The sequence below is a fragment of the Thalassophryne amazonica genome, chromosome 10 (genome assembly GCF_902500255.1).
Source record: "Thalassophryne amazonica chromosome 10, fThaAma1.1, whole genome shotgun sequence".
In the NCBI taxonomy this organism is placed as follows: Eukaryota; Metazoa; Chordata; class Actinopteri; order Batrachoidiformes; family Batrachoididae; genus Thalassophryne; species Thalassophryne amazonica.
The window spans coordinates 95,580,319-95,597,260 of NC_047112.1; the positions used below are offsets into that span (position 1 = coordinate 95,580,319).

The following is a 16,942-nucleotide window of genomic DNA, read 5'->3' on the forward strand; positions in this document are numbered from 1 at the left end:
ACAGGCGTGAAAAAACTCTTGCATGCCCACGAGGGTTCAAGCATGTCTGATGTAATCACACGTGATTCAAATCCATATGGTTTTTGAAAAAAATAATAAGGTCCGTTACTTTTATCACAGACCTCATATATATATATATATATATATATATATATATATATATATATATATATATATCGGGAGGAGGCCCCGGGGAGACCTAGGACACGCTGGAGGGACTACTTCTCTCGGCTATCTTGGGAACACCTTGGGGTTCCCCCAGAGGAGCTGGGGGAGGTGTGTGTGGATCGGGAGGTCTGGGCGGCTTTGCTTGGGCTGCTGCCCCCGCGACCTGACTCCGGATAAAGCGGAAGAAAATGGATGGATGGATGTGTGTGTGTGTGTGTATATATATATATATATATATATATATATGGTATTCTGTTCTATTTACATTTTGCACAACGTCCCAACTTCATTGGAATTGGGGTTGTATATTCCTCTCAATATTATGGTATATTTTTGAGACTGAAACTTTTCATTTCAATATGGTTTTATATGTGACCTCATATCCCGCCAATAGATTATTAATCAACTGTGGTACTCCTATCTGGCCTGTGCATCAGCACACGGTAAACTGATCCATGTGCTAGTGGACTGTTTGACTGACAGCCTGTCACTTTCTCTTTGTCATCTTCTGTGTGCTTTCAGATAGGATCTTTTGGAGTTTGGGTGGACTGTTTTTGATTCAACCAGGAAAGCCACTTTGTTTTGATGTGCTACTTAACTGTGGGTCAGTTTTAGCTCAGATAGTCAGCCATGAATTTCAGCCAACACAAGTTTTACATTGCAATAGATGATGAATGTTGACCAGAATTGGAAGGTTCTGAGAGAATATCTGCTCTAATACTAACTAGGTTATAGTATGTTTATATATAGTATATTTATATATATAGTATGTTTTGTGTGTCTGTGTGTGTCAGTGTGTCTGTGTTTTCACACTTGAACTGGTTCAGACTTGAAAACTTTTCAGTTTGGTCCAAGACGCGTGAAAGCAGCTCCACTCCAGACCACTGTCTAGACCAAACAGCTGATTTTTGATCTTACCAGAATAGGTACATAACATGTGCAGGCAACACGAGTCACTGCACCCACCATGCTAAGGAAACATCTTGGGTCATGGGTGGCAAACACCTAGGCAGAAAACTGATGCATCCCCTCCTCTCCAAAGTAATTGTATATCTACTGCAGGCAGGTGAAAGGCTAGTGTACCCTTGGCCTTCTCCAGCCACTGGTGTCTTTAACACAGAGGCAGCTGCAGGCTGGATCATGTCCAGAGAAATGTGCCACATGGCTAATCTACAGTAGGTGATGCTTTTTCGCAGTGTGAGATTATACGAGGTCTGTTAGAAAAGTAGGATCATCCAAAGAGATCTGGTACCAAAAACATTCAGTCATTCTCTATGGTCCCTGGTTGGACCTTTGTTTTCCTTAAAAGGTATTGACATTGCCAACCACACCTGTCCAGTGACTCTGTTCATGACTCTGTAAACTCTTCTTTGAAGTTCCACAAGACTGATTGAACCAGAGACTTTTACCACCAAGATAGCTAAATGTCTCCACAAGTTTGCCATTTTCACGGCATACAGATACATCTCTGATGGGTTAGTCTGTGAGACTGTAACGTCCATTTCCATTTTCAATGGTCCTGCTGTAATCTAGCTGTCACAAAGATTTATTATTCTCAATCAGATTAATAAATAATGGTCAAGCCATAATTCCCTGGGACGGCTAGATCACAATGGGACCACTGAAAGTGGACGTTACATCTCATGGAATTGCCCTGATGTTCAAGTCTAAGAACTCAGAGCCTTGATATGAGCTTTTAACCAGGACAGTCACACATCCAGACACTGCAATGCCTCACTCAGTTTCTGAAGTGCTGAAATCAGTGTGTTTATTGATTTCGCAAAGTTTACAGCATTGTAAATGAAGATTAGGTCAGTAAATCTTTCGCAGCTATCAAAGGCAACCATGTTGCTAGTTTCTTCAATATCCCCAACTCCCAGTAAGTGTGAGTATTGAACAGTGTAGACGCTTTAACACATCCTTGCCACCTCCAGACGTCACTGGCGAAAAAAGATTCTGACACCACTCCACTCAGCATTCACAGTACTTGTGTGTAAGATGTTTGTGATAACAATAAACTGTTGCTAATCCCGCAAATTCTCCGTTTAACCAAATCAAACACTTTGCAAAAATCAATTTTCTACTTTACTACTTTTTTCCCCATCTTTTTGCATAAGCTTATTTCTTTGGTGATTTCGAGTTAGTATTGTGAACTGCACATGAAGTTGTTGCTGCTGGTAATACCACAATTATACTATTATAGCAGCAATTAAGCCTCTGAGGTTGATGGACGCATAAGCGTGTCCGACTCTGTTTTTCATCATGTGTCATGTTAATCAGTCAAAGAGAATATCACAGACTTCTTTTGACCACTTCCTGAAACTACAGAGTGTCACCTCTAGTTTCAGTCCCGTTCTTGCCATACATCTATATTCATACATTTACTTAAATCTTTTAATACACTCAACAAAAATATAAACGCAACACTTTTGGTTTTGCTCCCATTTTGTATGAGATGAACTCAAAGATCTAAAACTTTTTCCACATACACAATATCACCATTTCCCTCAAATATTGTTCACAAACCAGTCTAAATCTGTGATAGTGAGCACTTCTCCTTTGCTGAGATAATCCATCCCACCTCACACTTATGCACCCAATTCTTGTTTTTTAGAGTCATTAATGATGTATGTTGTACAGTTGTGCGTGTCAAGACTGGGTCTGTTCAGTCGTCTCTGCCTCCGCCTTCTCGTCTGGGAATCAATGACGACAATGCTGTATAATCATTCTGCCTTGGCAAAAGAAGAGTTCAAAGAAATCATTAAAAGCCCCATTAAACTCGGCTTTGCCTCGTTGAATGGTTTGTTCTATCTTTCACCAAATTAAATATTTGTTCCATTGAAAGAATGTAAAATCATTCATAATTTGTTTTATATAATGGCTAAAATAGATCCTTGTCATTTCATATTATATTAATTTACAAACAACAGAAAAAGGTACTTACATTTTGGTACCTCCTCAGTGCAGCGAAAAAATAACATCAGAAATTAATCCATCTTTGATGCGTCACTGCTTCTTTGACATCAACGATCCAGCACAAACTTTAAATAGGAGTCCAAAAATAATTCTGACGAAGTCCACCATTCCATGCATTAAATCGTCATCCGTCAGCAAAACAAACCCCACCATTTTTGTTTTAAAGCTAAGTGCTACCCGGCTTGTGTGAGCGTGTGCACTCATACAAGCGGAAAGGCCTGTGTACTCCCCCCCCCCCCCCCCCCCCCAAAAAAAAAACAAAAAACTGTGCATTTCATCAGTGCAGTGAAAAATGTCACATCAGACAGCTTACATCGCCAATGGATTTGTTGTGTGTGTGTGTGTGTGTGTGTGTGTGTGTGTGTGTGTGTGTGTGTGTGTGTGTGTGTGTGTGTGTGTGTGTGTGTGTGCTTGCGTGCGCGTTGTGTGTGTGTGCGTGCGTGTGTGTGTGTGCGCGCGAAGAGTGCCATGATACCAAATGTATGGAACCAAATTTGCACTCTAAATGGAACCACATTGCACTCTAAATGCAATACACCACAAATGGGACGAATAATCCATGTCATCTGACATACAAAGCACCAACCAATGACAAGGATCCACTCAGCCGTCTAACCTGCTCACTGAATTTCACACAGCAGTCTTCCTCCTTTTGCTTCCACCATCTGATCCTTTGTTGAACTCTGACTTTCTTCCTCTTCTTCTTTACCCTCTAAAGTCATCCTATAAACCAGCATCCGATGCTGTCTGGCTACACTCTCTCCTGCCACCACTTTAAGTCCCCCTGACACTTGCACAGCTTAAATGCACGCACTTGCACTCACATCGTTGTAACGATCCCACCCACTGTGTTCCCAGCTGGACGCTATACTTTGTTCCACTGGCTGCCACGCGCTATGCTCTGGACGCTGCGTATATAAAATAAATTTTTTGTAGCGGATTACAGTGGTCCCTTGCTATAATGCGGTTCACCTTTTGTGGCCTCGCAGTTTCGCGGATTTTTTTTAGTCCAATTTTGCTTTTTTTTTTTTTACAGCGCATTGTGTTCTGCGTCCTCATCAAGCAGGCCTGTCGCGGCACCGCGAAGGGTGAGTACGCGCATTGTGTTCTGCGTGTCTGTTTATAAGAATCTTCTCGCCCAGAAGAAAAAAGAGCACCAGCAACTACCCATAACTGTGTTCGTCACTTGGAAAAAGACACCTGCACCGAGGTGTCACTCAGTTGAAAAAGATGCAACAGCGGAGCGGTGGCAGGACGAAGAGGTGCGGTCAGAGGAACTGTGAAATACTGGTCAGTCACTATTAATAATTTCTTATGTGTCCAACCTCGTAGGTTGATCATTAAAATTAAATTTGTTAGTTCTAAAAGCCATCGTAATTATTTATAGGAAAACGTTCTATTTTTATTTCTCAAACAAATGTTTGGGCCTGAAAACAGGTTGGTCTTATTTTTCTACTAAGATTTGAACTTTGAGAGTGTTTACACATGAGAGAAAAGTGAGAAAATGTTCATGCCTGTTTGAGAAAAGTGTATAAAGTGTGTAGTGAGGGGTTTTACAGCCTTAAAACATCTATAATAATTGTAAAAAATAACGCTGACTACTTTGCGGATTTCGCCTATTGCAGGCTATTTTTACAACATAACTCCCGCGAAAAATGAGGGACCACTGTAATCATTTTCTCTGCAAGTTGGCTGTTGAAAATGGCTCTAATCACTTCCTGAATCACAGAGGACCGCTCCAGCCACAGCTATGTGTGCACGCGTGCACTAAAGGAGAAAGTATTTGGAGCTGTCTAAAAAGGTCATATTTTCATTGTTGTAGCTTGGTAAAACAGTTGCATGTACTTTCCTTCTTGTGAGCAGCTGTAAAAGTATGTTTATGATAGATTTAACATTTCGCTCTAATCATTCAGACGAGCTGTGCTCTGATGCGGTGCACTGATGCAATCACTCACACTGTTCACTTCTTTACTCGACGAGCTGCATGTAGTGTTGGTGAGTAGGTCACGCAACATTTCATGACATTTATGCATGAAAGGTTTTTTTAACATTTTAAAATTCTCTTTGTGCAATTGCACACAACGGTGCCTCTCTCACATTCAGTTTACACCCCTTAATGACGAGGTTACTCTCCTGCATGACACAGGGCGTGCACGTACATGCATCAAAGTCGTGCACGTGTCAGGGGGCCTTTAGTTTCCAATTTCTTTTAGCTTGCATCTCCTACAAACAATGTAGTCCATCTGTGTGCACCTTCCTCCACTCTTATACGTATGTTACCCTGCGCTCCTTCCTTCCTTTTCCTAAAGTAGGTATTCACCACAACCATTTCCATCCTTTTTGCAACAGCAACTACCATCTGCCCTTTCACATTCCTTTCCTTGATACCATATCTACCTATTACTTCCTCATCACCTCTGTTCCCTTCACCAACATGGCCATTGAAGTCTGCTCCTATCACCACTCTTTCATGCTTGGGCACACTCTCTGACTCGCTCCAGAAATCTTTCTGCTTCATCTCACAACCTACTTGTGGAGCATATGCACTGATGATATTCAGCATCACTCCATCAATTTCCAATCGGACACTCGCTTAACCTCCAACACAATCTTAACATACTCTCCCTTTAAAATCACTCCAACACTTTTTTCTTCCTATCCTCACCATGATACAACTTGAACCACCACCTATGCTCCTGCTCTTACTTCCTTTCCACTTGGTTTCTTACACACACAATATGTCTACTTTTCTCCTCTCCATCATTTCAGCCAACTCTTTCCTTTTACCATTCATACTACCAACATTCAAAGTCCCAGCTCTCACTTCTACCCTTCTAGTTTTTCTTTTCTCCCACTGTCTCAGGAAACGTTTTCCTCTTTTTCTTTTTCTTCTTCTTCTTCTTCTTCTTCACCCAGCAGTAGCCCAATTTCTGCCAGCGCCCTGTTGGGCAACAGCACTGGTGGTGGTCATTGTTAACCTGGGCCTTGTTTGATCCAGTATGGAAGTTCGATTTGTACTCTGCATGTTGATTTTGGCTTGTTTTATGCCGGATATCCTTCCTGACACAACCCTACTTATTTATATAGGATTGGGACCGGCACTCAGAGTGTACTGGCTGCACACCTCATGTGGCTGTGATTTGCCAAACTTTAAGGTTAACGCCCTCCCTCCTTCTACTCTCCTCATTTATTTGGGTTTGGGATCGGCATTCAGTATGTACTGGCTGTACACCCCATGTGGCTGAGTTATACCCATCCCTAAGTGTGAGTAACTGATCAGTGTGAATAACTGATACAAGGCAGCTGACAGTAGCATCACCCAGTATAGTCTTCTGCTGCTGCAGCCCATCTTATTCACATTTTGTGGTTTTGGAGATGCTAATCTGCTGAAACCAGTCTGGCTATTCTCATTCTCTGTGAACTCTGCCATCAGGCATTTTTACCCAGAACACTGCTGCTGTTTTTTTTTTCCCCCCACTATTCTCTGTAAACTCCAGAGATGGTTGTTTTTGAAAATTCCAGTCGAGTCCATCAGTTTGTGACATACACAACCCAGCCTGTCTGGCACCAACAACCATGTCACGTTTTGAACTTCAGGAGATACTCTTGATTGACCATGTCTGCATTTCTGAATGCCTTGTGTTTTTGCCATGTGATTGGCTGTGAGTGTATATATCATTAAGATATGCCTGATGTTTTTGTTCTCTAGGTGAGCGCCCATACCAGTGTCCCTACTGTGACAAGGCTTTCAGCAAAAATGATGGCCTGAAGATGCACATCCGTACACACACTCGAGTAAGTTGATAGCACTTTTAACACTTATTCTACCTGGCAAATCTTCAAAAATATGGTTTTGTTTGAGATATATAAATGAAGAGTGTAGACCCTTGCCAACCAGTTACCGTTTCCAAAAAGGTTTTAATAAGGTGATTAATATCACACCTATGGAATAGGTGTTTCTCTCCACCAGATCCAGATTTATTATTTGAGCCAGATGATAGACATCAGTGGGGTGCTGTTCCTATATCATTTTCAAATTACAGTCAGTTTTATAGTACAGTTTACTGTACATCACACAGTTACATAGTACAGTTTTCTGTACATCATAGTAAATGCAAGTGTGCATATGACTGCTGCACACACTGTAACCTTTCCATAAGAAATGCAAGTTTTACTTATTTTTTCATTGTTACTTAAAACATTGTTTCGCAGTCAAAACAATGTGATCCCAGAGGGGCCAATCAAATGGAACATATAGAAACATTTCTTTCTAAACAGTTGGCAACAGGATAAGACACGATTTAACACAGCACATGGTATCTTCCTTTTATTAGATTATTAGGTACAGGCCATTTAGTTCGGAACACAACTGCAGCTGCATATGTGATACATTTTCTGTGCATGCAACTCACTTTGTAACTCTTATGTTTACCCCAAGCAACTTTAGCAACAAAACAAAAATTTATCTCATTTATATACATATCCAGTTTGCATGCTGCAAGTATGGACAGCAAAAGAAGCATGAAATCGTTTTTTGTTTTCAAATCCATTTCAAGCCTCATTCATAGGTGGTTTGAAAAGTGATTGATTGAAATCACATTTTTGCAAATCTGTTACACTCATATGGGATTCCAGGTGTTTTGTGACTTTTCATGCCATAAACTGAAGGAGGGAGCTTTGCGTGGTGACAGTTGTGCTGAGAAATTACAGTCCCATCATGCACAGTCCACAGCTGTAACTGTTGTACAGCTGAATAAGAGAGCATCTGCTGGTCAGGATCTTGCACTCTCTCTCCTTCCTCTTTTTCCTCTTCTTCTCTGTGTTGTACATTTGCATTTTTTGGGAGAGTTCCACTCCCATCTGTATCATTGCCCGCCAGGTGGCTCAGACCATCACTTGTTCTTCCCAGTTCCTCCAGTCAGTGGAGCAGCTCTTGAGCATTTCTACAAGGGCCATCGTGTCATAGTGGAGAAGCCTCAGGATCCTGATGAATTTCTCCAGACAGCCCCTTTTGCTCAAAATCTCCCATAGCAGTGGGCATGGTACGCTAATGAATGCCTTTGACACTTTTTGTGCAATTGGTGGACAGTGAAATAAGGTCTGTTGTCCCTTTTAATGGTCTGAAGCCACTCTCGGTTTTAGGAAGGATGTTTTCTGATTGTGGTCTCAGATGGTTGTTGGCAATCCATGCAAGAACTTTTCCTGCAGTAGACAGTAAGGGGATTCTGCAATGGTTTTCACACTCAGACTTGTCTCCTTTCCACTTGTAGGTGGTGACAGTCATTGAGACTTTCAGGTCTGCAAGTATTTTTTCAGTCCAGATTTTGATGATGAGTTGGTGCCTTTGGCGTTGGAGAGAGGCACCTCCTTTTTGAAAGAATGGAAATGTTGTCTTCCCTGGGTGATTTGTTGTTTTTCATACCTGTAAGGACAATGAGAATTTCTTTGAGAGTTGGGGTTGGGCTGAGTTCTTAAACGATTTCTTGTCCTGGCATTCAAGAGTTTTTCAAAGTGTTTTTTCCATTGAGCACTGATGGCGTCTTTGGTCTTCAACAGGCTCAGCCGATCCTTCTTTCGAAGGCATGCTTATCCTGAGTGGAGGGGCTGGAGATTGCTTTGGTGGCATTGAAAATGCCTCAGCTGTCATTTCTGTTGACTTGGGCCTGGATTTCAGCAGCCTTGTTGAAACACCACAGAGTTTTATTTTGTAGAGTTGATTTTCTTTGCTGGAGTCCAGACGTTTTGTTTGGTGAGGTCTGATCTTTTTAGAAATTGAGAAATGTTTTTCATTTTTGTTGATGAGCCATTGGAGGACCTGTTCATTTTCATCAAACCAGTCCTGGTGCTTCCTCTTCTGGTGTTTGAGTGTGTCTTGGCAGGTTGTCATTATGGCTGTCTTGATTTCCTCCCAGTGTTTAGGAGCTGGGAGAGAGAACATCATAGGGAGTTCTTTTATCAGGAACGGTTGAAACTCTGCTTTTGTTCCTGGGTCTATGAGCTTGCAGATGTTGAAACTTTTGAAAGTTTTGCAGTGTCCCTTTGGGGTGGATGTTCAGCTGGATCCTGGAGAAGATCAGACAATGACCTGTCCAACAGTCGTCTCCCAAATCATTACCTTGGTGGACAGGAAATCTTTCTGGTCATGCTTTCACATAATGATGTATTCAAGCAGGTACCAATGCGTCAAGCACGGGTCTTGTCAGGTCTGTTATATTTTTGGCTTTGCTTGAAGATGGCGTTGGTGATGACAAGATTGTGTTTAGCATACTTGAGAAACATTGTGCTATTGTCATCGGACTTGCTCACTCTGTTTGTTCCAAAGCTGGTGGTCTTTTCTGACCCGAGCATTGAAGTCGCCAAGGTCCTCCTTGGCAACTTCAATGCTCGGGTCAGCTCTTGTCAGATGCTGGAATAGCAGATAGAATGGTGCCCAGCTTTGCATATGGTTGGCATCAAGTATTTGCATCAGCACTAATGACGGTGGTATGGCATTCATTCACAAGTTGGAAGCAGTGTGTCATTAGTTGTTCATTGACAACCACCAGGAATTCAGTCAGTTTTAGGAGGAGAGAGTTCTTTATGGCAAAACCAACACTGTGGTTTTATCGTTTTTCCCTTCAGGAAGCCTCCTCCTCTTGTTTCAGTCAAGGCGACGATGATGAGGTCAGGTTTCTGGAGTTTGTGAAAGATGAGAGCTGTTCACCTTTGTGGTTGGCCAGAATTTTTGTTGTCCTTCAAGGTTTGTATGTTCCATGTACCAAAATTTGAGTGTTTTTGTTTTTCTACCACATACGAGGTCTCTTAGATAATAAACCGACCCTTTTATTATTTTTTTTAACTATATGGATTTGAATGACATGCGATTACACCAATCATGCTTGAACCCTCATGCGCATGTGTGAGTTTTTTCACGCGTGTCGGTGACGTCATTTCCCTGTGGGCAGGCCTTGAGTGAGATGTGGTCCCGCCCTCTCGGCTGAATTCCTTTGTTTCACACGCTGCTCGAGACGGCGCGCGTTGCTTTATCAAAATTTTTTCTGGACCTGTGAGGAATATCCGAGTGGACACTATTCGAGAAATTAAGCCGGTTTTCTGTGAAAAGTTTAACGGCTGATGAGAGATTATGGGGTATTTCTGTCGGTGTAAGGACTTCCCACGGAGCGGGACGTCCTGCAGCGCTTCCAGGCGCTGTCGTCGGCCTGTTTCGAGCTGAAAACATCCTAATTTAAGGCTTAATTCACCCAGGACATCGTGAGAGAACAGAGAAGATTCAGAAGAGGCCGGCATGAGGAATTTATGCAGACATTCCACTGTTTAAGGACATTTTTTTAATGAAAGAAGTACGCGCAAATTCGCCGAGTCGTTTCCGTGACGACTCGGCAAATCTGTGTGCGCCGCGACAGGAAAAACACCTCCGTGTTGAAAACCATTTGTAGAATTCAGGCGGCTTTTAATGGCTTTCAACAAGTGAGTAACTGAGAAATTGTTTAACAGCTTGGGCATGTTCCAACTTGCCCGTTAAGATTTCCAACGGAGGTGTTTTTCCTGCCGCGACCCCCCGCGGTCGGGTCCAGCCCGACATGCGACTCTGCCCGCACGTTCTTTCATTACAAAATGACCGTTAACAATGGAATGTCCGAATAAACTCCTCATGCCGACTTCTTCTGAAAGTTCTCTGTTCTCTGACGACTTACTGCGTCAACAGAGCCTGAAATGTGGAAGTTTTCAACTTGAAACGGCGAGACGCTGCCGCCTCGAAGCGCAGATCGCCGTCAGGCGCCGTGGACCGTCCTTAAAGCGACACTACCAGACCAAAATCTCTCATCAGCCGTTAAAATTTTTACCGAAAACCAGCTGAATTTATTGAATGGTGTCCACTCAGTTGTGCCTTACAGTTTTGAAAAAATTTTTATCAAACAAAGCAAGTCTCTGAGCCATTCCTAAACAATGAAAAAAATCGACGAGCGGGTGGACGACTCCTCACTCAAAGACTGCCCACAGGCGAATGACGTAACCGACAGGCGTGAAAAAACTCTCGCATGCCCACGAGGGTTCAAGCATGTCTGATGTAATCACACGTGATTCAAATCCATATGGTTTTTGAAAAAAATAATAAGGTCGGATACTTTTCTAATAGACCTCGTACAGTGAGGAAAATAAGTATGTGAACACCCTGCGGTTTTGCAAGTTCTCCCACTTAGAAATCATGGAGGGGTCTGAAATTTTCATCTTAGGTGCTTCTCCACTGTGAGAGACATATTCTAAAAAAAAAAAAAAAAATCCGAAAATCACAATGTATGATTTTTTAATAATTTATTTGTATATTACTGCTGCAAATAAGTATTTGATCCCCTACCAACCAGCAAGAATTCCGGCTCACACAGACCTGTTAATTTTTCTTTAAGAAGCCCTCTTATTTTGCACTCTTTACCTGTATTAACTGCACCTGTTTGAACTTGTTACCTGTATAAAAGACACCTGTTCACACACTCAATCAATCACACTCCATGCAAGATCTCACTTTTTGGGGCAAGGATAATTCTGAGAAAGCGCAGAACTACACAGGACGACCTGGTCAGTGACCTGAAGAGAGCTGGGACCACAGTCACAAAGATTGCATTAGTAACACATGATGCTGTCATGACTTAAAATCCTGCAGGGCAGCAAAGTCCTCCTGCTCAAGACAGCACATGTCCAGGCCCGTTTGAAGTTCACCAGTGACCATCTGGATGACCCAGAGGAAACATGGGAGAAGGTCATGTGGTCAGATGAGACCAGAATAGAGCTTTTTGGAATCAACTCCACTTACCATGTTTAGAGGATGAGAACAACCCCAAGAAAACCATCCCAACCATGAAGCATGGGGGTGGAAACATCATACTCTGGGGGTGCTCTTCTGCAAAGGGGACAGGACGACTGTACCATATTGAAGGAAGGATGGATGGGGTCATGTATTGTGAGATTTTGGCAAACAACCTCCTTCCCTCAGTAAAAGCATTGAAGATGGGTCATGGCTGGGTCTTCCAGCATGACAATGGCCCCAAACACACAACCAGGGCAACTAAGGAGGGGCTACGTAAGAAGCATTTCAAGGTCCTGGAGTAGTCTGGCCAGTCTCCAGACCTGAACTCAATAGAAAATCTTTAGAAGGAGCTGAAACTCCAAACCTGAAAGATCTAGAGAAGATCTGTATGGAGGAGTGGACCAAAATCCCCGCTGCACTGTGTGCAAACCTGGTGAAAAACTACAGGAAATGTTTGACCTCTGTAATTGCAAACAAAGGCTGCTGTACCAAATATTAACATTGATTTTCACAGGTGTTCAAATACTTATTTGCAGCAGTAACATACAATTCAATTATTAAAAAATCATACATTGTGATTTCCGGATTTTTTTTTTCTTCAGATTATGTCTCTCACAGTGGACATGCACCTAAGATGAAAATTTCAGACCCCTCCATGATTTCTAAGTGGAAGAACTTTCAAAATTGCAAGGTGTTCAAATACTTATTTTCCTTACTGTAGTTGGTGACCCTCTAGATGTAGTAATCCAGACAGGTTGAGGTGAGACAGACTATGTTTAAGTCCCCTGTTCTAGTCCCCTCCCTGTTCAAGGTGAGGAGAGCAGATCCTAAATAGGGCTGCTAAGTTGCAGATGCAGCAATCAAAAAATCCTCCTCCTTTTTCCATGGGTCTAACGACTGAATCACACATCTGTCGCTTCTGTGCTGGGTCAGAGCTAAGGGCTTCCAGATTTGCAGTCCTGCCCCTCTCACTCTTTGCTGATCGATGAAAGACGTGGGTGTGCAGCACAGCATACAAAATTCTCATGGATTTGTTTAACGTGGGAATGTGATTGCATAATGACAAAGACTAGGGATAAGATTTTATCGATATCGATGCCATTATCGATTCTGCTTATCAATCTGATTCTTTATCGATTCCCTTATCGATAGCTCTTGTGAATTTTCTGTGTACTAAAAGTAGGCTTTACAGGTTTTCTTGAGTCTTAAGTAAATTTGTAATTTCTGGACTCTAAGCCACTACTTTTTTCATACGTTTTAAACACTGCAGCTTAAACAATGATGCGGCTAAATGTATGGATTTTTACAGGCTTTCATGTAATTTACTCAAGTTAAAATATGTCCATCAATGCTGTCCATTGATTGGCTGAAAGCCGCAGTCTTCATGTGGAGTAAATTCACACACAGAGTAAATGAATAGTCTTACCTGTTTGTGGAATTCATCATCGCATGATCCTGAAGAAAAAGTAATCCACATACAGCCTCCTGAGTTTGGAAAACAACATCTGACAATACTTTAATTCCTTGTCATGGCTGAAAAAAGTTCCTCTGGGACTTTGGGACTTTGCGCCACAATTCCCTCCATTAGATCACGGTTTCACCGGCGGAGATTCTCCATCAGGTTGTTGAGTTTCAGCCCCGTGTGTGGCTGTCCAGGACGATGTGAGACCTTGGTCCACTACGGGTGTTATTTTGTTTGTTGAATGTCTGTGGCGCTGCATTCAGAGCTTAATTCCTCTCCTTTCCATGGGCCACACTTTTGTGCCTGAAGTTGAAAGAGTCACTGCGCGCTTCATTCATTAATGTCTCAGCTACCTCAGGCAACAGGTGATTCTGTGTGCACGCAATGAAATTATCCCATGATTCACAAAGAAAAAATTAAATAATGTTAAAATTACTCAGTTTTGCCTCCGTGTGGTGCAGAGATGCTGCCCAACACTGTGTGTGTGTGTGTGTGTGTGTGTGTGTGTGTGTGCGTGCGCGTGCGTGCGTGCGTGCGCACATGCCATGCTCCTCCAATATTTACATGTTCCACCTTTTGGGGGAAAAAAAACATTTACAGTATGTGTGTATGTTACTGGTATGTATTTAATTAAAAGCTAGAAAAAAACAGTATGGAGATTGAAAGGCTGTTTAGCTCAGTGTCACACATTGTAAATGAAAACAGAAACAGTCTCACAGCTGATAACGCAGAGAAGCTTCTTTTCATCAAAAAGAATCTGCCCCTCACATTTTCAAAAAAAAAATTTATTCCTCGCAGACATAAAGTTACTGATGGACAGTTTCAGTTCTGTTAATGGTGTTGTATATTTTGTAGTGCTGAAGTCCACAGGTTACATTTCAGTGAGATGCCTGCCAGTGTCATGTTTAAGAAACATAGTTAATGTTAAAGGACAATTTGTTGTAGTCAAAAAGTGAAGTTGCATGTTTTAAGTGAAATGTTTGTGAATAAAAACAAAGCTAATGATATTGATAGCAGTTACAGTCAAAAAGTAAGCACCAACTGATGAATAAAACATGATTTCAAAGTGATCATAAAACTGTAATGCTATCATTAAGTATTGTTATTGTACTCGGTATCGACGAGTACTCAAATGTATGTACTCAGTCTGGAAAAAAGTGGTATTAGTGCATCTCTAATTGTTACACCGCTAGTGCGAAACGAAAAGTTTTGTTTTTGTTCCCAGCCATGCGGCCCATTCATTCCTTAATTCCAATTTTACTTTTGTGTTCTGTTGCATATTTGTACCGGCATTTATCTATGTAATGAAGTTAGCTGATGCTCACTTGAAGGCGGCTGAGAGCTGATGCTCACATAAAGGCAGGCAGCTGTTTGTAATTTTCAAAAATCCATCTGGGATCCAGCGTTGATTTGTTATTTATTCTTCAAACATTTAGTGCTACTAACATGTCATTAATTAAAGTGCATTGTAAGCATTATCTCTTTACTATTTTAAGAGTATGGTGCATTTTTAACTCCTAGAAAGGCAGATTTTATGGAGTAACTTCTTTAAAAAATTCCAAGAAAAGGATTCTACCATATGAAGAAATCATCAAAGATTAGTAAAGCATTCAGATTGCTGACAGCACTGTTTCAGAGAGAATGTCACAAAGGTGAATTTGCCAAAACAAATCCCTTTTCACCTTCATTGAAATACAGGTGAGCCCTGTTAACTCGTGCACACGTAAGTCGCAGTTCTGCTTTTCTCGTGGTTAAGTTGTAGACCCCGAAAATTTAGACTGCCTGTAAAAGTCCATTTTGATTTGACCATTTTTGGGAGGGATTGTAAGTGCTGACAATGATCTCTTCTTCCTCCACCCGCTGCTGCAGGTCAGTGATAAGGGCGGATGATTCTGTGTGGAAGATTTCTGACAGTTTGAAGTTTTGGGATGTGACCTTTTATATCGTTACTGCCTGTTCAGATTGGGCCGGAATTTATACACGCACCCACCACAAATGCGCCCGCCACATTTGTCCACACTGACACGTGCCTCATCGCTGACCTGCAGCAGCTGGAGGGGGAACAAAAGATCCAAACCCACTCCAGATGAAGAAATAATCACCATCTTGGAAGGAATCACGCTTCAAATAGTCCAAACTATTATAATATGACAAAGTAAGCTGATTTTAATTTTCTTTAGTCAACTTAATTAACTTGCGGTTTCAGATAGCCCACAGTCTGATTTTGTGGACCCCAACTCACGCGACTTAAGGGGGCTCACCTGTATGTGGGCCACACTGCGATGACCTAAGATAAAAGATTAACCAAAGCTTTAGCATTGTGTAGACAGTTGTGTTGTTTAATTGTTTGATGTATATGACTTTCAGGTACACTTGGATACTTAGCCGTGAAAGAAGGCCAAGCCAGTTGGTTTGTTTTCATGGTCAGACTTCTTCAACGTCTGCCCCAATAAATGCTTTTGGAAAAAAAATACTCACAAGTACAAATGTAACTTAAAAACTGTGCAAAAAAAGAAAATGTGTGTTTGGGAGGCTCCCTCAGCAAAGTCTTGGGATCAGAGGAACCTCCATACAGTACATTTGTTTTAACATGCTGCTCTTTGTCACAACTGTGTAAGAAAATATGATGCCCAAAGTTCACAGGTCTTTACAAAAGCCATATTGCGTATAACCAGACAGAAGAGGAAATTAAATTTATCTTAATTGCACTTTTCTGGCATGCATTTGAACTTGGGTGCCAACGAAACAAGCTGGCCGAGCACTAAAGGAAATGCGGGACTCGCTTATTCCTGCTTTACATTTAATAAGTTTTCACACATTTTCACAAAATTCCAAAGACGGAATAAAATCTTGACAGTCTTGAAGGATTCTCGTGATCCCCAGTGTTTAGTCACCATTACGGACAACCAAAGGGACAAGCCATCAAAGTTTATGTGGATCGTTCATAAGAGAAACCCGTGGAGCTGTGGAGAGAGTAGGAATGCGTCTACAACGTCTACTCTCATTTGTACCATGATAGAGTGGAGAAGAAAAAAAGTGGACGGAAATTGCTGTGGCCTTGGAAATCCCCGGTGAGTAAACGTTTGCCACCTAGCTAAGTAGCAAGCTGTTATAAGGACTTACGTTATGTTAACCTTTCTGTTTGCTCCTGTCATGATATCAACCTGTGAGGTAACAGTGTGTTTCAGCGGATGATAACTAGCTTCATATTTGTAGCCAGGCATACATTTATTCAATATCTGCTTGTGGGGCTTCCTGAAAACGTGTGTGCATCGCTGTTTACATTCTGTCTATTATACAGATTGTTCTTGCATGCCTCTGTATGGTACTATATTGTGGTTCCTTTTAACATCATGGACAAAAAATAAGCTATTCCTGATGCAGGTTTAAAGTAGATTAACATTTCACTTAACTATACCAATATGCATGCAAGTTCTGCCATCAGCAGCAAAGTTTGTTGTAACGACATCTTTAAATTGAGTGATTTGTTTGTTTGTTTATTTATTTATTTTTAAGATAGGTCTCAGTTAGTG

The 16,942-nt window shown here is 41.6% G+C and overlaps 1 protein-coding gene across 1 annotated transcript in view; it reads left to right on the forward strand.

The window, feature by feature from the left end:
* The window catches only part of prdm5 (PR domain containing 5), a 236,592-nt gene that overhangs the window by 178,611 nt on the left and 41,039 nt on the right, over nucleotides 1-16,942 (forward strand). Inside the window, exon 14 of the mRNA XM_034180554.1 lies at nucleotides 6,854-6,939. Coding sequence (XP_034036445.1) covers nucleotides 6,854-6,939 — 86 coding nt within the window. The remainder of the gene's footprint in view (nucleotides 1-6,853; nucleotides 6,940-16,942) is intronic.